This window comes from Apteryx rowi, unplaced genomic scaffold, assembly GCF_003343035.1.
Source record: "Apteryx rowi isolate R43461 unplaced genomic scaffold, aptRow1 scaffold_493, whole genome shotgun sequence".
In the NCBI taxonomy this organism is placed as follows: Eukaryota; Metazoa; Chordata; class Aves; order Apterygiformes; family Apterygidae; genus Apteryx; species Apteryx rowi.
In genome coordinates, this window is record NW_020450753.1 from 652,611 (window position 1) to 678,679 (window position 26,069).

General features: G+C 40.4%; 1 protein-coding gene across 1 annotated transcript in view; it reads left to right on the forward strand.

Moving 5' to 3' along the window:
- PCP4 (Purkinje cell protein 4) overlaps positions 1–9,305 on the forward strand; it is a 54,383-nt gene extending 45,078 nt beyond the window's left edge. The window contains exon 3 of the mRNA XM_026079154.1: positions 8,707–9,305. Within this exon, the coding sequence (XP_025934939.1) occupies positions 8,707–8,834 (128 nt within the window). The 3' untranslated portion in view covers positions 8,835–9,305. The remainder of the gene's footprint in view (positions 1–8,706) is intronic.
- Positions 9,306–26,069: the final 16,764 nt, after the last annotated feature.

Sequence of the window (26,069 nt, forward strand, 5' to 3'; positions counted from 1 at the left end):
GTGGAGCATCACTCTCTAGTGATATGGAGGAGAGACGGCACTGGCAGTTGATCACCAGCACCGCTTCCTTTCAGTTCCCTGAGATTTCCTTTGAATTTGCCAGGCAGCCTAGCACTGCTCAGATGCAGTTTTAGCTAATAAGACATGAGCTTATACAGCTGAGATGGCCATTTTAATTTGCCATGTTCATAATTAAACCTTCACAAAGTTCAGTCTCCACATGGGGATGTGAATTATGGCCTCCATTTTCATGCCCAGAATACCTCCTAGGTTCGCACTAACAATTGCATACCTATAGATGCATCAATTATGCATTTGTAAGCCATTTTAAAAGTCTATAATTGATACTTTAATATAATTATTCCTGAGATAGGGAATGATTGCTTAAATAATATTAGCATTTAAAGCAAAACAATATTTGTCTCTGTATTAATTGTTGAGGAAAATAAATTCATCTGTAGTTGGCTACGAATTAGTTTAAAATATAATTTTTGTAAATTGAATTTTATTACTGTTCCTTCTGTCTCATTATATTTTACACAATATGCATAATTTTGTGCTACTTTGTTTATCTTATGTCAGAAATAATATTGCTGCTCTCCCACATTATTACAACTAGGAAAAAAAGATTAATCAGACACTTCAAAAGTCTCATGCTGAAATAACATTTTTAAATTCATAAAAGAACAACCACTATTTCCTACAGCAAAACTAATTTTTCAAATTTGAGATAAGAACACTGCATTACAAAAGTAAAGGTCAATTTGAGAAAGAAAGGATTCTGGTTGCCTAATGAAGTCATCTTCTTTATACCAAACTCTAATGTACAGTCTAATAGAAAGATGTTAATTCTGTGCTGGCTTGCTTTGAGTGATACTAAGGGGCTGGTTGGCGCTGTTCAGATAAAAATAGCTGTTACATTTAATCTCATCACTAATGATAACCTTTATTTCCCTTCACACTGTGCTTTTGAAGTCACAGGAGAGTTCTGAGTTCCAGGGCTTGCTCTCTAGTTTCAGAGATGACTTGGGACATTACACTTCTCCAGCACCTACCACCTTCAGAAAAACTGACGATGGAAAAAATGAACACCCCTGTATAAACCCGTTTTCCCACACACACACCATGGGTGCCTGTGTACTCACAGTCAAACAGAACAGGCAGCTTTTGACTTTTGAAGATAGCACCTGAATGTCTGAGTTCATTATGAAGTGAAGAATCAAGAATGAACATAGTGTTCTTGTCACCACATGAATATCTCACTCTGCAGGATTTTTAATCAGTAGGAAGAAAAATTATTGTGTTATTCCTGAGCTAATTAGGAGGAATTTCTGTCCTTAAACACATAATAGCTGAACATCTGGGTTGGGTTGTATATATAAGAGTCAGTCAGTTGTGCAGATACAGGGAGGAAGGGGAAGAAGGCAGAACTGCCTTCTCTTGCATAGTCCCATGGTCACTATGTTCAGAGGACAGAAGGGCTTGTGCCTCTTGTGGCTGAGGACATGACAGGGCCACAGGACTGTCACACTGGGGTGTGACAGAGGCCTGGGACTGCATTGATGTTATGCTAGCATGTTAGTTAAGCATGTAACTCCAAGGCTASTAGGGATTCTGGTCTTTCACATGTGGCCACAAAACTGGAGATGAGCCAGAAATATCACAAGAACAAATGCCTTTAAATTACTCCAGCAATCTAGGAAAGTTTGACCCCAGTTTCATAGAGTTTTGTGTCTTCACATCATAGGAACACGCATGTGAAATAAATAATCTCCAAGAGGTTTGTGCTAGACACTAACTCTGGAAGCAGATAGAGCTGACAGAAGCCTGGTCCTTCAGAAGAGGTAGTTATATCCTGATCTTGGTGCAGTAAGGTAGTATTTGGTAACAGGAATATTGCACCMCATCAGTATTATCATGGAGGTCTGTCCCTCAACATGCATAGGCTACTGTGCTAATGACTTTCAGAAATCTGAGGTTTCATCAATTTACCTTGCTGCAGCAGACACCTTGCAGAAACAAATCCTTTGGGATCATCTCATCACTGGATGGGTGCTAAGGCAAGGCCCTCACATCAGCCTGTCTGCCCAGACCTCAGCAGCAAGTCATATGCACTAAGCTAGTGTGGTAGCAAAACCAGTGCAGTGCTCAAGGCTCTGAGAGGTGTTTAATTGCTAATACCACAGAAAGCAACAAATTGCAGTTGCCAAGCTGATGGTCTCAGAGGCCTCTGTTTGGCATTTTACTCAGCAAAAGAACAGGCTTGGAAATAAGAATAAAAGGAGTCAGATTAAGGCTTTTCTCCCCATGCCATTAGAGTGTTACCTTCCTCTCTTTTCCTGGGCTTGGGCAACATCCACTCCCCCAACAATCCCATCTTTCTCAGCTGATTTGTGARTTAAGACCCTGCCTTGGGAGTACCAGGATGACCTAAAACAAGGCTAAAAGCCAACCTACCAGGTAGTGCAGCCCTGGCAACTGACTGGAGAGTTTTTTCTTGTTGTGAAGTAGACTATCTCCTTTCTTCAGCCATAAGGTCAGTTTTGCTGTTATTTATCCTCATCCTCCTGAGAAGAAAAAGGCAAAGATGATCCCTCTAGCCCCCCTCTCCTTTCTTTCTTTCTAGGGAAAGACCAGACCCTGTCTTTTACTTCCTCACCCATCAATTGAATCCAGAGGTGGAAGAATGGCCACATCAACTCTTGACTTTTCAAACTGGCAGTTGCAAGGACTGAGATCCAGCCCTTGTACTACATTATCCATACACCTAAGCACCCATATGTTTTTTCTTGCTGGCTGGTGGCTCTGTGGAAATAACTCTTCCCATCACATAAAGATGAAGATGGTGCTCCACATGAATGTCAACACCCATGACATTCCTCCCTGTTTTGCTCTTCTTTAGTTAGGGACTGTTCTGGCTCATTGGACAGACTGGTGTAATAGCTTGGGGTCAGGGTAGCATAGAGATTGTCACAGCTTGAGAAATCATTTGAACACAGGACATTTGGGAGGTAATGATCCTGCCTGAGGCAAAATACCTCTTCCAGCATGTTATGGAGTACAGTGATTCTGTGTCACATTTCATTTAGTCTTTTTTCAAGTGCTGCAGTTTAGCCCTTGAAAAATGCAGTGTGAGTATATTCCATATTTTTATGAGTATATTCCATCTTCAGTATAGTCCTCTAATTTCTGTTGTATGTGGGCCGGGYGAGCAGGGGCGGAGGATAGCACTTAAGGTGTGAAACGCTAGTTAGAGACTCCAGCCCATGCAATTTTTCATGCTGAATGTTTTTTCCCGAAGGTGACAAGCAATCTCTGTTTCATCTGGAGGATGGAGACATTCTGAGAATAAAGAGTGAATCCTCTTTTCCCCCACATCTAGCCCACCAGCTTTTGCCCTTCCATGAACACTTTTAGGAAAGACTACTCCATACCCCTTTGCTCTAAGGCCGCAAAAGACTGCTTCAGATTCTTGGCCCATAGGGAATAACCAGTATTTTCATTTTCCAGTGTTGTCATAATTCATGTGATTTTGTGCTTGAAAGGTAAATCAAAGAAATAGCTGAAGTCATACTTATGAATAATTACACTTGCACCCCATTTCTTTGGAGTTTGCTGGGTAGATTTCAGTGTGTACGATTTGATTGTTTTCCATGTTACAGGCAGAGTTTCATTAGCCATCCAGTGTTTGCAAAGGATTATCAGGCACTGTAGTAGATTACAGAGATAAACATTCTGGTCTTTCATCTGGAAATGGAATAAATAGATCTTTCTCAATTGCAACAAAGTGAAATGAACTTTCAGGATGTTAGATTTGGAAAACAGCTAATTAGATGCTGTTTCATGCTGTCCTACTGGGATGTCTATTACACATGCTGAAGTAAAATCTGCACTGTGCGAGTTGTCTCAATCTTTAGATCTGCAAAGTAGTCTGAAAAGCCAGGCTGGAGCACAGGGTGCTCCTTATCATGGTGGGACTCATCAAGAAGTTGCTGTTCTGCCCCTGGATGTTCATTCCATCAGAGCTGAGATTTGCCTGAGTCATCACATGCTCAAAGTCCATCCACATTAAACACACGATTTTGAAAAATTCATCAGATACTAGACTTTTTGCATGGCCAACCCATGACTAGGGCTAGGACTGTTCTGTTCACCTCCCCGGTTGGTAGTGAGTAGAACCCAGCAGGGACACTTACTGATTCCCCTGTCTCTTCGTGGCACATACGTAGGGATGGTGGGAGTTGTTACCTAAGAGAGGGAACTGGGACTAAGCATGAAGAAATCTTTCAGGGAAGGCCTTGACATAGCTAACCTCAGTGAGAGAGGTTAGGAATTCTATTTTTTCAGGTGCTACTGAAGCCAAATCCCCTTGTGAAGTGGAAGATGCAGGCCAGTGCTTTTTCAAACCTTTTTGATTTCTGGACCCTTCAAAAATTTTCAGTGGAATTGCCAGTCCCTGGCCTGTGAATTGAAGTCTACTGACAACAGTCTTGTTCCTACTAGTTGCCTCATGTGGCCCTGTGGAAGAAGGCCAGAGATCCTCAGGGATCCAGGAACCACAAGTGGAAAAATCTACACCTAAATGAGACTAGAAAGTGTAGATGCCAACAAAAGTGCGCGTGTGTGTGTGTCTGTGCGCGCACGCGCGTGTGCATGTGTGTGTGTATGAGGGGGAAATCAGATTGACTTTTATGGCTACAGAAAGGTGGCTTAGATAAAGGTGGCCTCCTATCAAACAGAATAGGTGACCTCCACTGATAGGGATGAAAAAACAAGTCCAGTAGCAAGCCCAGAGCAAGAGCACGTGTCTGTTCCGGCCTGTTCAGAGTGAAAATTCCCTGGATTTGCAGATAATGTCAAAGCTAACCATCCCTTATGAAAGAAAAGCTGGGAGTGGGAGACAGTGAATGAAGGCATTATGTTTGTCTGGGCTTGAATTCAGTTTCTGCATAAATATCATGATTTGAGCATTCAACCAACAGATAAGGCTTCATGGCCTGGATGTTTGAGATGCATGCGCACTGTTGACAAGTAAAAACTAGGGTGGCATAGGTGTCTATGTAGTAGCAAGGGTGCAGAAAGGTTTTCTGTCACTCATATTGGTGTAATGAGGTGATCCTAGTCTACACAAGTCCTGAGTACAGGCTGTTTTCACTGTACTTCAGTGAGTTAATTCTTAACTCATGTTAACTAACTAACAGTAAAACCAAAGCAGTATAGTTAGCAGGGGTGTGAAATATTTTACATCAGTAGGCTATTTGAATAAAGTAATTCAAGTTAAAAGCGTATCTTTTTCCCTTGGCATAGACAAAGCCAAAGAAGATACACCACTTGATTCTGTCTACAGATTGACAATCCATCTGTTAAGTATCTTTGTTTTGACAGTCATCAATAGGAAATGTTTAAGGGAGAACTGCAAGAAAATCCACCCCCAACACTTATGGAACACCCTGTCTAGCTCTTTTCAGTTTATCACAGGACTTACAACCCTTTGAAACAAATATGTATGTGTATTTCTATATATATTCATACATATTCTATATATATTCAAATGTGTAAATATACACATGCATGCATACAGAAAGAGGAAGATGGACATAGAAAGGGAGGAAAACACTTGCAGCCGTGTCATATGTTATGTATAAATGATATATGTATTGTATAACAATGTCTCAGCCCTTTTGAAAATATCTGATTTCTTACTGTAGGAGTTTAAATCTTGGCTGGAAACTTCTCATCCTACCATCTATCTCCTTAATGACTGGAAAAAGAGAAGTGCAGAAAGAGTTCATTAAGAATTTTGTTTTCAATTTCAACAAGAATGTGTTCAAAAATCAAAGAAAGTCAGGTAGATCTCTAGATATGGTAAATTACTGTAGTACAATTGACTTTAATGCAGTAATGCTGATTCACATCAGGCAAAGATTAACTGGCATAGAAATTTTGAGAAAAATTATACTAGTTGCTGGATTTTTTAAATCTGTAAAATCTTAACATAAGATTGCTGAGTCACTACTGCAAACTACTGCAAGCCAACCTACCACTGAGATTTTGCCATTGTAGGAAATGAATTATACAAGCCAGATATCCTTGTGAGGTGTGAAGCCAGTTGCGTCTACTCATCCATCCATCTAGCTTTCACTACTGACATTATTAAGTGGAAGTAGTTTATATGCTGAAAAGCTAGAAGTGATGCATAAGCTCCACTTTTGTTTTCTAATGTTAAGACTGACAAGTGTGTCTAGTAACAGGCTAGAGAGTAACCTGCAGCTCAGAGTGTTACAACAGAAATGAAAAGCATTCAGCAAGGAGATGACATTAATCAATATCAGAGCTGACTGAATACTTCTTGCATAACCAGTATAAATATTTTGATAAAATACATCAAGAATAAGAATATTTCTCCTGAAGTGATATTCTTCTCCTTAGAAGAACATTGAGTTTATGGGACCCTATTAATAGAGGAGAGATTCTGACATGTGGACAAGCAGAAGTTTTTATTACTGATAYCAAAAAGTGGTTACTATTAGAGCTAATCAGACCACAGATTTTTTTAATTTAAAAAAGTTCAAATGAATAGTGGTTTTTTGCATATTTTGCTTGAAAAGTCATAGTTTTTCACAGGATGATGCAAGTCCTTTTTGGTTTGTTTCCATATAAAATGCTGTGATTTCTTGTCTTAGTCCCCTTTAACTACCCCCAAAACCAAATCAAAATCAACTTCTCAAAATACCAAGCACAATGATACTAAGTAATTTTGAAATTTGATATGAGAAAATAAAATGTTTCTCCAGAATCTCTGTTTCCTGACATGCACACAGTGTGGAGACCATATCTGGCAATCAGAAAATTTTCACAAAATATGTTGTCCTGTTACAGTTATTTTTTTTAGAAACTGGTACCAACATTCCCATTTCTGTAACAAGCAACTATAAGTTTCAGTCTATAATATGGCTTTAATGTGACAGTTCAGTTTTCTCCTTGGCTGTGCAAATGACTTAAAAGCACAAGYAAGTCCCTTCCAACGATCATCTCCCTTTCCCCCTGAAAAATAAGGTGATAACTGTATTTCTGTACTTCAGGCAGTCATGTTTTCCATGAATATTTACACAAAGTATAGAGATTCTTGAATGTAATGGCTATGGAAGTATGACTGATATTAATAGGATTCATTTTGTTCCATAAGGTCTTAGTTTGAGTAACTAACCTTTGCATTAGACCATATAATCAGTTATTGTAAGCTCTCAAATTGTTCTTCCTCTCCAAACTCTATCTTTCTTCTTACATATATCAAAATGAAGTATTAAGTGAACATTTCTTTTAACTTTTTAACTGCATTTATTAGGTTATTTTAGTTGAAGTAAAATCAGTCTGGAATATGCCAAAACCTTGCCTTTCAAATATTCACCTAGATTAGAGTGGACTATGATCATGGAAAATGGACAAAAAAAAAATCAGTTCTGAACAWGAAGAAGAAGAAAAAGCAAGAAATGCTTCAATGTTCATGCTGAAATCATGAGATGGTATCCCTGTTTTCTAGTGGGAGGGAGAAAGAGAGTAGGGAATAAGTTCCTTTTCATTTTAATAATATATTTGGAAGTATTTACCTTGATTTTCATTAGCACGACTTGGGGGGTGAGCATCCTGGAGGCATTAATCTCAAGAATAAAAAGGAAAGTTGTTCAAAATGGGTGAATTCCTACAGCTGTTTTAAGTGGAGCTGTCTGCAGACTTTTGGCATGATGTTTTCTGCAGGACTGGACTATAACCATATTATAAGTCAGTTTAACAAACAAGTTTATAGAGAACAGAAACACAGTGATATGAGTAGGTCAGTGGAGTGAATGTGTGTTTCTCCTTGCTAGTCCAGATTAGGCTTCCTTTGCAGCAAGGGTGGGCATTTCCCCAGGGCTGCACTTCTAACATGGAGATAGATGAAGCAAAATACAGCAAAGTTAGCCAGGTCATCCGTGTGAAGGCCAAGTGCAATTGGATTAAATACTGAGGACTGAACTAAAGGAAGGTCACAAGCCAAGGATCAAAGCTGAAAAGGAACAACAGAGCCAGGAGAGCAGGGTAGGAAGCAGCATAGAGGCAGCAAAACAGCAGAGATGGAGCATAAACGAGTCAAAGAGGAAGGGCAGTATGTGTTGAAGGGGACAAGGCAAGAAACAAGTGAAAATGATGGGAATTTACCTTAGGAAGTAGTATCTCTTCCTCTTATGCAGGAGGTGGGGTAGGAAAAAAGTCTTTATCATGATTKTAATAGATTTTAAAATTTTTTTCTTTTGGCCTTTATTAGAATAGTGTAAATATAGGGAAGTGAGTAATTTCTACCTGATGGGCTGTACAGGAGGCTCCTTCTGCCCCTCACTGCCCTCTGACTTGATCCCTGATCTGTGTCGTTAACCAGACAGGCTCCTCTCCTTGAGGCTCCAGGGGGATGCTCTGTGCCTGCCAAGTACCACGTGGATGTCATTCCTCGGTGCTTAGGTACAAACTGGCTGTTACAGACCCTGCCTTTAGGAAAGCAAGGGATGAGATCAGCCGTGCCTGCCGAAACCAGTCCCAGTGGTTTTTCTGAATACGCTTCCCATCCCCACAACTATGTGACAGAAAGACGAGCAGGGTTTTTCATCTGTACTGTTCAGTGATTATCACTGTTTGAAAAACATATTGATGTTTTGTTTCATTTTCTCTGGGCAGATGGACAGAAGAAAGTTCAAGAGGAATTTGACATAGACATGGATGCGCCAGAGACGGAACGGGCGGCAGTGGCAATACAGTCGCAGTTCAGGAAATTCCAGAAGAAAAAAGCGGGGTCCCAGTCTTAGCAGCTACCTCACACCTTAAAGCAAAGTAATCCTGAAATGATTTATCAGGAAAATCAGAAATAACACGAAGATGCATGTACAGAAATTCTCAATATTTAAAACCCCATTGGCAGATATTAAGCAGTGAACTTGTGCTAACTTCATCCCAGGTGTTTCACACCCCTTAACTGCTGTAACTCACCATTTTACTTGATGTTGTAATAAAAAGTTAGGATGAAGTAATTAAAGTGTCTGCCTTCATCTGTCTTTTCATATTAATCCAGCAAGCACAGCGTTACAAATGAACCCAGCCCAGATGCCTATTTTCCTCTTCACTTAAAGCTTGGAGACATAACAGCACCGTATGTTACAAGGTTTTTGCTGAGGGAGGAGAGCACACATCTCAGCCCTGCTTACCTCATTTGGAGAATTCCAGCTGCCAGTCAAATGTGGCAATAAAATTACTTTCCCATAATGAGCTGAAAGTAAAAAGTTGCAGACAGGTGCTGGCTTGAGGGGAAGAGGTGTAGAAAGCAGCAAGCAGTTTATTTTTGTTTTCCAGTTATGCCAATAAAATGGCTTAAGGGAGGAAATTGCCTTCGCCCTTCCCCTTTGGGTGATAAAATTCAGAATTATACAGCTAGGACCGCACTGACTGTTATGAAAAAAAAAAAGAAGAAGAAAAAAACAGACACAAAATACAAAACCCAATTCCAGAAACATTTGGAAAAGTTTTTTATTTCTAGAAATAGAAATTGGCCCTCTAAACTCTCTGTTTTGATGAAACTGTTCACTGTCTACATCATCAGTAAATATTTCTACCCCCTTTCTCTTTTTTCCTATATTTTTTAGTATTGGTTGAATAAATTGTAACAGACTCTCTGTCTCTAGATACACTATCCCATAATTTAAAATGAGTTTATATGAGCTCCTTGCCCTATTATCATATTATCCCAGTTTTGGTTAATAAAAAGCATCCACAGCAATGTCGGTCTTAAATTGGGAAGTATTCCTATCTTCTCCACCCTATGTAAGACTAACAGATCTCTTTGAGGCTGGTCCTAATTAAGGATCTCTTCTTGCCTGGCCTCGGAAGTATTCAGAAATTGGCTGCCTGTATAATACATGGGGAAGCCTGGACGCTTCAGAAAAGGTTTAAAAAAGTACCTTGTACTCAGAACAAGGAGCTGCTTAGATCCAGCCAGTGGGACGTACAGCATGCAGAAACATATCAAAAATCCTATCCTGCACTTAGCTTCATCAGCAAATTTTTGGGGTTTGATCCACTGGGGAAATCACAGACGAAAGTGCTTTCTGAGGGCAGGTGTCTGCAGTGGTTCTTTAAGAAAGCAGAGCAAGACTCACCAGACGCAGGAGTGCTGAGCGGCAGCTGCCTTGCCTACCTTTAGCTGAACAGCTTGGAGCTGGGAGGGCTTCAGATGTGAGAGATTTATGTGTAATTCCCGGCTCTGTCTAGAGGRATTCATTTCCTCCTCTCCCACCTCGCACAGGAGTATGCCAATAGCCAGGGCAGAAGATGGATCGGCAGGGGCCAATTTCATCTTCTCAGTGCATCTGGCAGCAAAAAAGTTGAACGCTTATTGGTAGGAGAGGACATTGTCCATTTTGTGGTTCTGACTGCATGTGTGGAGGATGTCTGTYACATCCTCAGTTTTGCTTCATGATTCCAGATCTGTTTCTATGTTTATCCAATGCTTATTTGACATAAAATACAACTGAGAAATAGCATAAAGTATTTCTGTGACTGCACCTTTGAAAGAAAAGCAGTGGCTGTGACTGCCTTTTGTTGCACAAAGGGTGTTGAAACAGGCACGTATGCACAAATCTTTATTAGCAGGCTTTCTACTTGAGGGCATACATCAACTCTAATAGTGAAAGTTACTTTGGGGGAAAAAGAAAACAAAAGGAGAGAGAAAAAGAAAGAAAAAGGAAAGCGAAAACTCTACCCAGTGGCCAGCCAGAAGGAGAAACGATAGGAGTCCCCAGATGAGCATCCTTCCCTGTGTGTCCTCTCCAGTGCAGCAGATGATCCGTCCATTAATGCTTTGCCCACAGTAACAGTACTGTTTTCATCAGGACCTACTCAAACTCCCTGTTGGTTGTTCCCACTTATGATGCTGTTAGCACTGATTAGAGCACACTTTAATGCAGCGCAGGTGTTGCATGCTGGGTGGTTAAGCTTTGCGCAAACATATTATTTGGTCCCATAATGCAAACTAAAAGCTACAGCCAAGAGGTAGGAATAGGGCAGAAGGACGGGACAAGTCTCACACTGGTGGCAATTGCTCCCCATAAGAAGCTGCCATTAGAGCAATACTGAAAGAGTGCAGAGCCACCAGAAGAAGGCAGGCTGCAGGACTGCAAAGAGAAGGCCCTCAGCATTATGCAGGTTAAGGCACTTACGGTGCTGGGCAACAACCTAGCGTGGAACCCAAACCAGACGGTAGGTGGTAGGAGCTCTGGGACCATGCAGGATAAATGGGGCCTCTCAGGAATATTGGGCAGAGGAACCCTTATGGATTCTACCATGGTGTGGGCATGTGCAGATGCAGCATGTGAGGTGCTTAAAGAGCACAGCAAGACTGGACAGGAATAGACAGGGCTTTTTAGATCTTTTTTTGAGGGTGAGCCCCTAAGTGCTATCTAGACCTTCCTCAGACACCTATGCCTGTGACAGACCCCAGCTGTATGTGTGACTTACTGCAGATCACACACAAAGTCAGAGTTCTCTGAGCTACAGTTCAGTGCTTTCTCTCTAGGAGAATTTTTCAGCAGCACCGATTCTCTTATGTTGCTTACTGCATCTAGGAATTTCACAAATAAACCTCAAATAGCACTTCTGCTGTGCTCTATAAGTAGTTTGTGGAGGCCACAGGTTCCCCGTCTATCTTTCCCAGAGACTGTCCACCATCTAATAATCCCCTTAGGATAATAATTTAAAAATTCTAATGGGTTTGGATTATGATGTGCCATTTTGTTTAGGTGAACATATCTCTATAATAAAGGACTGCATTTACTTTCTGCATTATGTCATTTGAAATAGCATGAACTCTGTAATGGCTACTTAATTGAATAAAAACTATGGGTAARTACTACACTTTTATATTTGAGCTGACATTCCTTGGAGTTAAATTTCCTGCACAACAGCATATGGTTGGGACGAGGGAGAATGATTATTTTGTTGAAGCACAGCAATGAGAGTTGTTAGTAAATGAATTACTTTCAGCGGCAGGACTATTTTTCAATGTGAAGTTCAGACTACATCTTACAAATACAGTCTTAATACACAGTGAAACATAATGAGGAAACAGCAAGCTGGCATGAAATTTGAATTATTGTGGCTGCCTCTGGTTCAGACATTCCCTTGATATCAAAATGCTTTTGCATCACAGATTCAGTTCATGCTCCCAAAGGAGAATTTTCTCCCTCCTGAGTCTTGCTTTTTGTTGATTCTTTGTTCATGTCCAAGACAGCAGTTTTTTATTTCCTTTTTTGTCACTAATTCAGACTTTCCAAAGACTTGTCAGGATGTTGCTGAGATGAGGAAAAGGGTTTGATTCAAACAGGAGCTTAACTATGATAGGAAAAAGAGGACACTTACACATTCAGGTACTAATGCCTTTAACTTCCAAACACTGACTGACTTTCTAGCTAACTGGAATTACCTAGATAGGAGTCACCAAGTCATGAATAGCAAAATTTCAGTTAGGTGGATATCTATGTGCTGAGAAACTAATAGTTCTTGTAAGTAACATGAAAAATTATAGGTGGGTCTATCACTCCCACCACCTACATATACCCACACCTTTCCCAGACATATCCATACTGCTTCTGCTCCAAATTACCTATCAAATTGCCCCAAAAGAGAATAGCTTACAGCTGTATAATCAGAAAATTTGCCTTAGAGTTAGAAATCCCTGGTTCACATACTTGCCCGGACCATGAAAATATAACCTGTAAAACTAAACAGTGAAAGAGACTATTAGAAGTAAAGAAACTCCCTCAGCAAGTGTAAGAATGGCCAAATGAGGAAAATAACAAAGAATGTGAATTCTATTAAGTTAAACACAGAATCACCAAAAGGCAGGCCAAAACCAGTCTGCAGCTTGCTAAAGGTACAGAATTAAAAATGAAAAATTTTTCAAACACTCCTGAGGCTGATAGCCTGCTGGAGAATTGTAGGAGTGGGGGGAAGTGAAGGCCTTAGCAGAAAATTGAAATGAATCTTCTGCATTAACGCTCACAGCAGAGAATCCCACAACAGGGGTCTTTACAATATGCCAATCTAAGGAATTCATCATCAAACTGAAGCATCGGGAGAAGAAAGTTTGGAGTAAACTGACAAAACAAGTAGTAATAAATTGCCAGGATTGGATGAGATTCACCCACATCCTCTAAAGTAACTCAGATATATGACGGCTGCATTGTTTAACCCATCGCTTACCCATGGCTTCAATTCCAGTGGAATAGGAGGTGGCAAATAGATAGTAGATTTTAAAAACGGATCTAATTCACAGAGTTACAAAACAATACTATTTTTATTAGGTGGCTTGAGATAAACTGTAATAAGGAATAGAATAAACGCACACACAGGTATCATGAAATACTGGGGAAAAGTCAACACCAGTTTGATTGTAGTTGTGACTTGCAAATCTATTGGTGGTCACTGTTGGAGTAAAGAGATACGTGGGTAACAGTGACCTAGGCACACTGGGATTTTCAAGGAGTTTTGACAAGGTCTCTCATCAAGGTCTTCTGAGGAGATTAAGCAGCCTTGGAACAAGTGGTAAGATCCTCCTACAGATAAATAACTGGTTACGAGAAGGGTGGGATCATGCGGCCAGGCTTCATAGTAGCAGGAAGTTGCCAGTGGGACTGCAATGGCATCAGCATTGTTCAATGTTGTATAAATGACCAGAAAAAGGGAATGAAAAGTGAGGTGTCAAATCATTATATCAATACTTTCCTTATGAAAAAATTGCATTCCTTAGTTTTCATAGAAGGCTTGCTGAAGGCCGAGTAGAGAAGCAGAGGAAGGTGCTGTCAGGCCCAGGGGCGCCAGCAACCCTCGCTGTCCCTGCCCACCCCCAGCCTCCGTGCCTCAAGCCCGGGGCCATCAGTCACTGCCCCACAATGCCGCAGTGGTGCTGGCTGAAGCCCCACCACAGCCTGACCCCTGCCCAGCCCCATCCCAAGGAGAGGAGAGGGACGTCAGTCGCTTCTGGCCATACGTATGAAGGCCAGAGGCCCCATGGGAATAAGCAATATTCCTCTCCCCTTGCTTGTTTGCTTTCCATCAGCTGAGCTGCATATAATGCAGATCAACATCCACCTTTGCGAGCCTGTGCAAATTGTACCTCGGGGCAGAGAAATCCCAGTGTGACGTTCACCCCTGTGGGGATAATACAATGCAGCTAGAGCCAAGCACTGCATCACTGAATATACGGAGGCTGTGATTTGAGACCAAGTAATTGGAGAGATCATCCCAAGTGAGTATAGCGAGCGTAGTCCTAGTAACAACTTCTCCGTTAGCTTCCTTGTAGCACGGTGTTTTCATCAGGTCTGCTTATTGAAATGGATGTCAGCAGCAATTGTATCGTCTACTTCTGCCCAAAAGCAATACATCAGTTTTCAGCCTGTTCGAAATTGTTCCAAAGTATATTGGCTGAGTGCAGCACTGCAGATATGTCAGCAAAAACATTTACAGGAGTATGAAATGGGGGAAAAAAGGGTATAAGGGAATCATCTGAGCAAAAGAGGAGCACATCCAGGATAGAAGGAAAAGGAAAGCTCTGCTGAAACTTACTGGGTCATCTGAGYGTGATTTCTAGGCAGCTCAGGTAATTTTTTTCTGTTTTCATTTGAGTCTGCAACATACTCTCTGGCAATCGACTGGAAACTTTCCACATAGTCACCACTGTTCAGTTGAATCACCACTGAAGACCATTTGGGCTAGATTGCTTCACATTTCCTTAAAACACCTGAACCTTGCAAGATGCCTTGCAGCAAGGAGAATCTCACACAGAATCACAGAATCGCTGAGGTTGGAAGGGACCTCTGGAGATCATCTAGTCCAACCCCCCTGCTCAAGCAGGGTCACCTAGAGCACATTGCACAGGATTGCGTCCAGGMRKGTTTTGAATATCTCCAGAGAAGGAGACTCCACAACCTCTCTGGGCAACCTGTTCCAGTGCTCTGTCACCCTCACAGTGAAAAAGTTTTTCCTCATGTTCAGGTGGAASTGTCTGTGTTTCAGTTTGTGCCCGTTGCCTCGCGTCCTGTCACTGGGCACCACTGAAAAGAGTCTGGTCCCATCCTCTTGACACCCTCCCTTCAGATACTTGTACACGTTGATAAGATCTCCTCTCAGCCTTCTCTTCTCCAAGCTAAACAGGCCCAGCTCTCTCAGTCTTTCCTCATAAGAGAGATGCTCCARTCCCCTAATCATCTTTGTAGCCCTTCGCTGGACTTGCCAGTAGCTCCATGTCCCTCTTGTACTGGGGAGCCCAGAACTGGACACAGTACTCCAGATGTGGCCTCACTCCAGATGTGGCTCTCTAAAGTGTCTCTCCCCTGAAAGTCAACAGATTACTGCCCTGATCTGTTGTGCTTCTGTGTCTGCAGAACAAAAGTGATAGAGTCAGTCACGGGGTCTGACTGCTGGCATGCTCCTACAGTGCTCACCTGAGCCTGCACTGTGAGGCTGCCAGAGATGCTCAGGCTCCAGTGTGATCCCAGTGCTCGAATTGTATGGCCAGGTAGACATGCTAGACATGCCTTTATACCCGTTATTGCCCATTTACCACTCACAGCAGTTTTGACCTGATCTGAAATCTGTTTGAATATCATTATTACAAGCCTCAGGTTACTGAACAGGTCTGGACTGGTCCATTAATTACTTGCAATACTAAGGGTTATAACCACTCTTAGGATTTTAATTATGGTTTAACCTAAATTAAATATTATTTTTTCAATACCAGTTCCAAGGTATATGCTATACATGTATTCAAAACATGATGGAAAAAAACCTGAGATGTGTTCTTGCTATGCTTAAATTAATGTCTATCCATGGAAATACTCAAATGCAGCTSTCCTTCCAAATCTGAAATCAGATGTATCAACTTGCATTGTCTTATAAATTCAAGAAAATCTTTTCAGTGAAAAGGTTTAGGAACTTACCCTAAAAAATGTAGTCATGACATTTCTGGTCTATTAAACTCTAGTCATGAATCGTTTATTTAGCTCTATTTCTTAAAATGTGGCAGTACTTTTTTTTATTATCCTTAAACTGTCCCTGACAGATGGTCTCCTGCCTTTTAGCATCTCTAGCAATGGTGYGTCTAAAACCCTCCTTGGCAGCTTGCTTGAGGGCTGAACTTTTCTTAAAGCTATAAAGGTTAATTTGTATTTAACCTAAATCTCCCCCCCTTCCATTTAGGATCATTTGTTCCCAGCCAACTATACCCAGTTCCCCTAATCTTCCCACGTAGATCTTCTTTTCCAAACCTTTTTATCATTTTTGTTATTCTCCTCTGAACTCTGCCAATTTATCTGTGTGCCTGAAATTAAATGTAAGCATCCAGCTGAAACGTAACCAGTGCCAAGCACAGCAGAATAATTATCTTGACTATTTTATATGTGACAAACCCCTCACCACAAATCTACATGGCTTCTGGCATTTTTGTGACAGAATTATTTTATTGACTCATAGTCAGAGCATCATCTCCAGTGAGTCTAGAGCCTTTCCATCATCTCTCTGTCTAATCAGGATTTTCCCCTTCTTTATATGGGTATCCTGTTTTTTAGAGAGACTATATTGGCTGTAGAACACCTTTCCTGCCTTTATAGTCCCGCTGCACTTCTGAAATACTGGGATGGTTCAGAAATCCAGATAAATGTCTTTAACTTCAGTTCTTTGCCCTGCAAACTGGACAGGGATTGTAATTGGTGCAGACTTTTTTGTGCTCCCCCTTTCCCATTACTAAATTATTTCAGTCAGGTGCAGAGACATCAATGAAACTTTAAATCAACCTTTTTCGGAAGTTCAGAAAAGGATTAAATCACTTCATATTTTATTATCAAAAGTTAGCTTGTCTTTGCTTGTGATGACTAATTATTTGATAAGAAAAGTATGAATATCCATCTCTAAAAATAGCACTTAAAAGAAGCCSAAGGACTCTTGCCCTGTCTCAGAGCGTTGTGATTTAATGCTCTTTTACAAAGGCCAAACTGATACTACTACTCACTTTCAGTAGTAGTTTCCACCATAAATAATCCCMCTGGATTCTTCAGAACTGATGTGACAAGGAAAGGGTGAGTAAGGGGATGACAGGTTGGCCCCTCAAGTACACGAAGAAGTACAGTGACTTTATGAACTTAGTTTGCAGCTTTTGGCAAAATGATATCACTGATTTTCTTTGACAGTTATCCTTTCTGCTTGGGAGCAAAGTGTACATTTAATGTAGTAAATGATGTTGCAATCATAAGCACGATATAATGACAATAATTAAACATTATAATAATTACAACTGCAACAAGGGTAACATTGACATACACCACCCAAGATTGCGGCATCTCTACCAAACACACTAAAATAGTTCAAGTCACACCTGTTCACAAGCCACAGAAAAATATTCCTATGCATGGTGTAAGCATACCTTTAATCCTCATCCCAGTGTGGCAAAACTGAGTTGTGGGGATGGCAGCAAACGGGCTCCTTCTGGCACCAGGGACCTTGCTGGCCCCAGAGAGAGCCCTGGCTCCCAGGCCATGTACATTGGTTTTTTAAATCTCAGATTACCAATAGTTTCACAAAACTCAGCCCAGTACTGCACAGCCTTGAGGTGTTGGTAGCCTGCAGAATGATTTATTAGTGGATGGAGCACACCTCTGCCTGCCTAGTTTGGGAGGCAGCTGATACAAACAGGCAAGCCTTGTTGCCAAAAGATCAGCCAGGCCAAAAATAAGCACCAGCACTAACCAGGAGGCCTTTTGGGTGACTGGTTCCCGGGCTGCAGAGTCAACACCCTCCCCCTGAGCCTAGAGTGGTCCCAACGGTGGGCACTGCTTCTTGGGCTGCAGCAGCTGGGGGAGAGAAAGAAGTGGACACACCGGTGGGAAACCGTAGCAGAGTGGGAGCAGGGGTGAGCCAAGGGGGTTGCTGTCGTGCAAGGGAAGGGGTTTGGGGAAAGGTGAAGGGAACATATACAGTGGCACTGCATTAAGGAGGAGGCACAGGGTGTGGGCAGAGACTGACAGCAGAAGGAGTGCGTGGAGGGGGAAATAAAGCAGGGAAAGGAGACAATTGTCTGATGTAGAAGAGCTGGAGTATTTCATTTCGCACTCACTCTTTTGCTGATATAATGAATTACTTAGATATTTCCCATTTAGTTATATAAAACAAAACAGTGCAGTGTTGTCTTTAGGGGATACCTGGGCAGCATAGCAAGTGCTGAGGCATTACAATATGTTTAAGTTATGCAAGGCAATTGGCAGGCTTTTAGGGATCACAACTGTGCTGTGTAAATTCTGTCTTAGAGTTAAAAATAAAAATCTCAGTAGTTGATCAGTCATCCTGTAGTTCACCCTTTACACTTTCTCCTGAAGTACAGTACCTACAGTCTCTGAAGAATGCCCGAAACATCTCTTTAAAATGGGATTTTAAAAGTGGGTTCAGAGACACCATATATGGAGAAACTAAAATGATTGTCTAGATGGAAAAGCATTTTTATTCCACTAGAAATCTTCTGCCATCAATATCCCCCTGATCATTGAAGCCTCTGATGGATATTCAGACTTCTCTTTACAATGAATAAGTTGAGGCAGTTGTTTTTATCTAGTAAATGAAAATGGATAAAATATAATTTGGAAGCAGGTAAACACAAAAGTCATTTTCCACTCAGCATTAGCTCACATCTCAGTAGATATTAGACCTGGGTTTATTGAAAGATAGGATATTGTCTGGGACATTGGGATTTTAGTAGAATGGAACACAAACTCCAGTTTATTGACATCTACTGCATAGCAAAAAGATGGATGATTAGCTCCTCTGTGTCTGCTCTTTTTCAGTATTGCCATCTTGAGCAGTACAAGGAAAAGGCGTGCATTATGCATCATATTCTATATACTTTTATACAAAAGAAGTAAATAGTCTTTTCGTAGTTAAAGAAGCACTTTTCCATTAATGCAAGTTTTTCTTGGCACTGGAGAGCTCCCTAAATTTGCTCCATTCTTACATATGCACACAAGCTAGTCCCCATCATCTGAATTAAAAGTCCATTATCCTGATTCTGTGCTGTGCATTGAATTTGTAATCCTGCAAGCTTTRAAGTCAATAAGACTAATTTCAGTAAGTAATTGTCAATAGTGTTCATACTTTATAGCTGCCAAAGCTTCAAGGTTAGGACAAGCAACAAAAGAAAAAAGTAAAAGAGTAAAAGTGCAAGAGTAGAAGGCAATCTGGATAGTGTCCAATGACAAGGGGAATTCTCTCGACGACATTTTCTTGCCCACATAGAAGCAGACAGTGGTCCTTTGACGAAAGAAACACAAATGATAAATATCACTATTTTTCATTTGCACAACATTCCTTCGGTGCCAGTGCACAGGCAGGGCCCTACCTCAAGTACACACCATGAATGTGCAACTGGCACAAAATAAAACAGGTACTAGGGAACCGCCCTGGGTGCCCCAGAGTGACTTGCACTTCATGCCCGCCTTTAAATTTTCTTTGCTTGGCATAGCACCTCGGTGCACAAGCAGCCCTACGGCATGGGGCAGGGGGCTGGGCTGCAGGACCACAGCACGATGGAGGATGTGCCATCACACAGAGGTAAGACGTAAGTCTTGGGTCTGTTTGTCCACTGCAGATATCAGAGTTATCAGCTCAAAATTCATCATTCCATGTATTTCTGCTGGGAGTCCCCTAAAACTCAGCTTACCCACATGGTTCATGCCTGTGGATGCAGGGTGCCTGCAGGCATGGTGGGCAGCCCCAGTGCAGAGGCATCCCGCCAGCCAGGGGCTCCTTGCCTGCCCTTGGGTGGCAGCTTCAGTGAGGGGCCTTGTTCCTGCAAAACGAAAACTAAGTGATAACGAGACAGGTCACGCAACAGAGGCGGGGGGGAAATCACTGCTTCATTTGAATGGATTCATATGAAATCCTTGAAGACATCACCCGGTACTCTGCATTTTATATCGCTGCAGAGCAGCAGCTCTGATGAGTCCTTCAACTCTGCCTTAGAAATGTGGTGATGGATTCAAGACTTGCAAAACACCACTGAAAAGTGTTCTGTATCTATCTGAGGAATACAAATACGCATGGCCAAGGAAGACACATTTACAATGAAATTTCATCTCTCCGATAATAGCAGGATTCTCAGGGAGTGCCTTAGATATTGTGGCACTGTTTTTTTTCTTTTGTCGTAGCAACCAATTTTCACTCTTTTTTTTTCCCTGCTACTTGCTAAAACAGTCTCAGATGAATGGCTTTTCTGTTGACACACTATAGATAAGGCTTGATTGGGTTGCTGGAATCAACATTATTATTTTTAATAATAGGTGGAGGACTCTGATGCAAATCAACTTTAAAAAGTTACTTTTGTTTGCATGCTTCAGGCTACATTATTCCCCCTTCTGAATCCATTTTCATGTGCTGCTGTCAGTGGTGGTATTCTTTAGGTGAGATGATTACTTAAGATCAGTTAATTCTCTTTACTTGCCTCTTCTCTGACATAAACTAACCCCTTGATTTCTACTTAATAGCGTCTTATCTTTTGGCAGCAGGAATATTAGTGACCCTATCAGGTTAAACATTATTAAAAAAGTTACTTTCCAGTTTGATACTATCTGAAAGAAACAATCATCATTTTTTGTTTTCTCCTTACAGTTTCAGTCTAATTAAAACAAAAGGAAGACATGTCTAGCTTATGTAAAACTAGATAACAATTCAGACTGTATTTGTGTGGGTTATTAAATTTACGGTAGTTGCAGGAGACAAAATTTGCAAAAGCAAGTACCATTTAAAGTCATTGGCACTTATGCTCTTTAATCTCCTGGGTGCTTTTGAAATCCTTCTCAGACCGTGTAAATGTGCTGCATTCAACTGCAACAGTTCCATGATGGATGAGGTTTCTGCCAAGCAGGGAGGTTTAGCAGCATCTCTCTTCATAGTTCAGTTCAGTATTATTAGCAAGCTCTCATCTATAACAGAATAAATCTGACTTAATTTACACCAGCTTCAAGTTACTAGCCATCCATTTATAAACATAGTTGCAGTGATATCATATTGGTTTTTGATATATCTTTTGCATCAAATTTAAAAACAAACTACATCTTGTTATCTATATCTGTATCTACTAACACCATTGCAAGATTTCCCTGCAAGGAGATATTTGAGGAAGATACTAGTGTTATGGATCAGATATTTTCCTCATAACTGAATGAATCTCAGGCCTGCTCCTTCTCTTGAAAGCCTTCAACTTGTTGGGCCAGGCAGGGCTGGATCAAGGCATTTGTAGTGTGTGTCCATGGTTCCTGTCCAGGGCAAGGAGCCCAGCTCCAGGAATCATACAGTTAGAGACAGAAACTCCATTTTCCAGTTTTTTACAGTTTCAAAGAAAGCTTGAAAATGTTAACTGAACAGGCACTGAGCCAGTGTCTGTTGAGGTCCTGCTGGTGCCTCAGCGCTTGCAGCAAGCCACCTTCCAACACAGCCTTGAAAGTCTCCAGCTTCCTTCTCCAGTGAGAAACTCACCTCGCTTTGGTCTTTCTTTAGAAAGAGCTTCTGTCTGAGCTGGAGGAGAGTTTATCCCATTTCCAGATGGAGYTGATCCAATCCATTACTCCTCCATTATTTATATAGCACCTACATTTACTACAGCGATGCTTATGTTAGAGATACTTATGTGATACCAGATGTAAATAGTTAATAAACTAGAAAGTCATAGTTAATGGAGAACTGGAAACACATCCAATAAATCCCTCAACAACAGAGGCCGAGCATTTGAGATAGACTACTTGCAAAGTAGCTTTCACCAAACTTGGAAAAAAAGAGAAATTAGAAAATGATTCAAAAGACATCACTTTTAGTGAGGACAGGAGGCTGTTATTATATAATCCAGGAATTTTATGACTTCATTTCATAGTTATTTAGGAATTTTCATTTGAGAGTCAAAAATCAGTCAGAAAACTTCAGTGAGAAACTGGCAATTCTTACAAAATCTTTTTTTCTTCTAATCTGAAAAGAAAGAAAGAAAAACAACCCCTTGCTACAGTCTCATCCTGGGCTTCTGTAATTAGCCAGTACCAAATATTTTAGAGAAATCTGTTTCTCGCCTACATACAATCAACCAAAATAATTAATCTATGAGAGATTTCTTTTTAAATATACCATTAAGCAGAATGTACCATACTGGTTTTCCTACTTAGTGCAACATCATAGACTACCTTGTGTTCAGCTAAAGTTTTTATAAAACATAGTTACTTCCCTAAGTAACATCTGGAATGCTAAAATAAGATGCTAGTCTCAGTCTCTGAGATTAAAAGTTCCATTCAGTTGTTTTTGTTCCTTTTTTTAACTAACTCCATTTTCAGGCTCATGTACAAAGCACTATCTCTCCTGGAAAAAATCTGTATTACTCAGAGGAGCCATCTTTTAAAATTTTGTTGACATGTGGATGGATGATTGTCTTTGTACTTCAGTAATGGAACAATTTAACCAGCTGGGATTTCTTCAGGGCACTGGGCTATAACCATTGTCTTTTGCCTTGGAACTGTTACATTTTGTGAAGTCAGGGTGAAGAGAAAAACAGGTAACACTTTTCCTTAGCTGTGAAAGCTTCAGACCTTGCAGGCTTATCCAGTAAAGTTCATTAACTAAACTGTCAGTCAGAGAACAGGTTATTTTCAGGTCTCTTTTGTGGACAAAAGATCAATTTAAAAARACATCAGATATTACATATGAGGTGAGTTTCTGGCCAGCATATCCAACTGTTATGCTTAATTATATGTACTGTCTATACAAATATGTGGTACAAACTCGTGTACGTTTTAAAAATTCTGAAAGACAAAAGCATTAAGATTTGATATTTTGATGCATATAAAATCTGCATTTCAAGTTCTAATAATTTGTCATGTGCAGGTGTTCAGTTCTTTCAAAAGCACAGGCATGACCTTTAAAAGATACAGTTCTTTTAAGAACCCTCCTGAGTGGGTTATTTCAGTTTTACAAATGAATCTTAGTCCCAGGGAAGCAAATGGGAAGTATATTCACCAAGCAGTCGTTTTCTCTAATTGAATTCCTGGAGAGGAAGAGCAGGAGGAACTGATGGCTGATCTGTTTGCCTTGGCATCTGGCTAAGGGGAAATGAGTGACAGAGATTGGTAAGAGGGTGACTGCCTTTCTTGGGTAAAATTAAGGGACAACATGAAAAATAAGGGCTATCATCTTAGAGAAGTATGTTTCCTTTAGTATTTCAGGACTTTTTTTCTGAAAATTTCTGTGGTTGTAACATATGAAATTCAGTCAGCATAAATTTCACTTTCTTGTTTAAAATGTTATGAAGGTTTAATATAATTATAATGCATACTTGCATTTCATTTCTTAAAACTTCTTTGCATGTATGAGTGAAGCTTCAGCCTTAAAGGATTTAATATTTATCATATTTCTGCAATCTGGCAAGGTCATCTCTCTGCTAATATATTTGAGTTAAGAATTTACACAGTAAATGCCATAACTATTAATTGTTAGAGAAAGTTAGAACAGGAAAAATAAAAACATTTTAAATTAAAGCACAGCCATCTCTAATACAAGATTCCTGAAGCCCTCACCAATGTACATACATGTTTTACTGAATATTTCAGTTCACATCATAGCTCACACAAACAACCCTTAATCAATCCTTTTAAAAAGTTCCTATAATTTCCAAAAGTCACCTTTTTTCTTCCTTTAGAAAATGTCATTCAATCAGTCAATAAAATTTTCTTCTCAGAAATCAGAATGTGAATTCAAGTATTTGAGAACAAATGTATAGCAGTGAATTAAATGATTTTCCATGTTTTTTAGAGAAGAGTTACTTTTATGAACAAGTAATCTGTCAACTGTTCTTTGTTGCAATTTACCCTTCAGTTAATGCATTATGTCAAACTTCAGCACATACAGGATGAGATTGTTCTAATTTTAAGGTTGTGTCATAGTTTTTAGCATATTGTATTAAAAAAGCAGTATTCACCCATACGCACCTTCATCATCTTTTAAATGCTTAAGAACTACAATTTAGCAAGTATAAGCTAATATACGAAAGTAATTTTTAACATCTAATATCTGCAGAATATTTTAAGTTTCTGTATGCTTTAGGGTGCAGTGCTAAGCATTCTGTGCTTCAGAAATTCCCTGTTTTCAAGGCTGACAAGGAGTCTGCTGGCAGATGAGGAAATGTGATGGAGACCTCGTATCTTATAGGCTTGAAGGTTAAAATAATGACATAGAGCTAGCATACTTTACTGTTTCTGCAGTATATGAGCTAAACAAGCATTCGTTCATTCTCATTTCTATGAGCTTGTAGGAAGAATGACGTCTTCCAAAGTTAAYATTAGTGATACCAGCTGCACATCATGATTTATTATCAAACTTCAGACAATTTTGTGGTCATACACAGTTTATGTTTTCAAACATTACTAATAATTGACCTCTATCTGAAAATAGTTCTGCAGAACCATTCCCCTTTCAATGAACTGTATAGCAACAAACAATCTCTAGAAATATTGCTTTAGCTTGAGTCATTGGTGGCCACAGAGAAAAACTCTGCTCTTCTCAAGAGGTCTTTAGTTATTTCTTCATGTGAAAAAGGAGCTGATATATTGCTGATAATGCATGAAATGTGCTTGCTATCAAGATCTATTGTTTTAAGTTATGAGTAAATCTTGGAGAACAATCTTCTGTCATTGTCAAATTACTGATGAGAGCAATCATAGATTATGCCAAGGTACTTTTTTTATGCTGTAGCAGTCAGGTTGCCTCCCGTGTTCTCACATTTTTAGCAAGAAAAAATTCTTCAGTTGTTGTTCTCACAAGCTATACTAGATTTATATCGATAAGCACTCTGCATGCTGCTTTGCAATTAGCAACTGTGGTTCAGTTCCATGTTGAGGAACTGGAAATGGCTTCTGCTGAAGCAGTAGTAAATCTCATGGCTACTCTTTCCTCAGCCATGCAAAACCATTTATGTACTCACTGCAGAAAATGCAATGCCTTTACTTCTTTTTGGAGATGGTTTGCCTACTGTTGCAGTTACTTTTACAGTCACAGTGCATGAAAGGATGCATTTTGACCAGCTGACACAAATAGTACCTAGCTTCAATATTAGAACATGGTCACCCTGCCTGTTCTGCTTCCCTTGAGTGATGGACTAAGAAATGGTGCCAGATGCTTTGCCACAAACAGCTAGTATTTGTCTCCTGGAAAATACATGGAATACACTGATCCATCAAACACTAAGATATAGCAAAATACCAGAGCAATCCTGGCATAGCCTACCAGGGTAATGGTAGCAGGGAGGGCACCTTGCAGAGTTCAGGCTTAGGTCTTTACTGAGGGGTACACTGTCCTACCAAAAGGATGATGCCATGGGTGAAAGTGCAGTTTTTGGGACATAGGCTGGACAGTTGCAGCAGAGCGTTCACATCTGATGTGGCCTTCCCCTTGCTCAGATGGCACACGAATAAAATGAAGTAGTGTAGGTACAGTCACTCCATATAGTGTGTATGGGAAGGATTCAGATTTTGAGAGTGTCTTTTTTTTGGTCTTTTTAGAAACTTGTGCTGACTAGAAATGGTTTCTCACTTCAGACATTTTTTTCTTCTGCCAAGTTTGTCACCCACAGGCAAGAAGTCCAGAGAGCCATAAATCCTACTGCCAGTGTCACCTTCTCCCTTCCAGTAGGGGATTTCCTGTCAGAGGCAAACTTATTCCCCAGGCATCCAAAATCACTCCAGGGGCAATGAGCCTCCTTCAATTAAGGCAGAAAGCAGCTCCCTTCCTTCCAGACCGTTAGTGCAGGGCTCCAATACACAATAGCTGAGGAAGCAAATAGTTCACCTATTTAAACAAGTTTATTTTGAGCCTGCATCATGCTACAATACTTCTTTAGTTCCAATGCTTGAAGCTTTAGCAATTTATGTTCCCATCAAAGCAAAAAGATGGAGCTGCAATTCAGAACTGTTTGGGCTTCCAGGAAG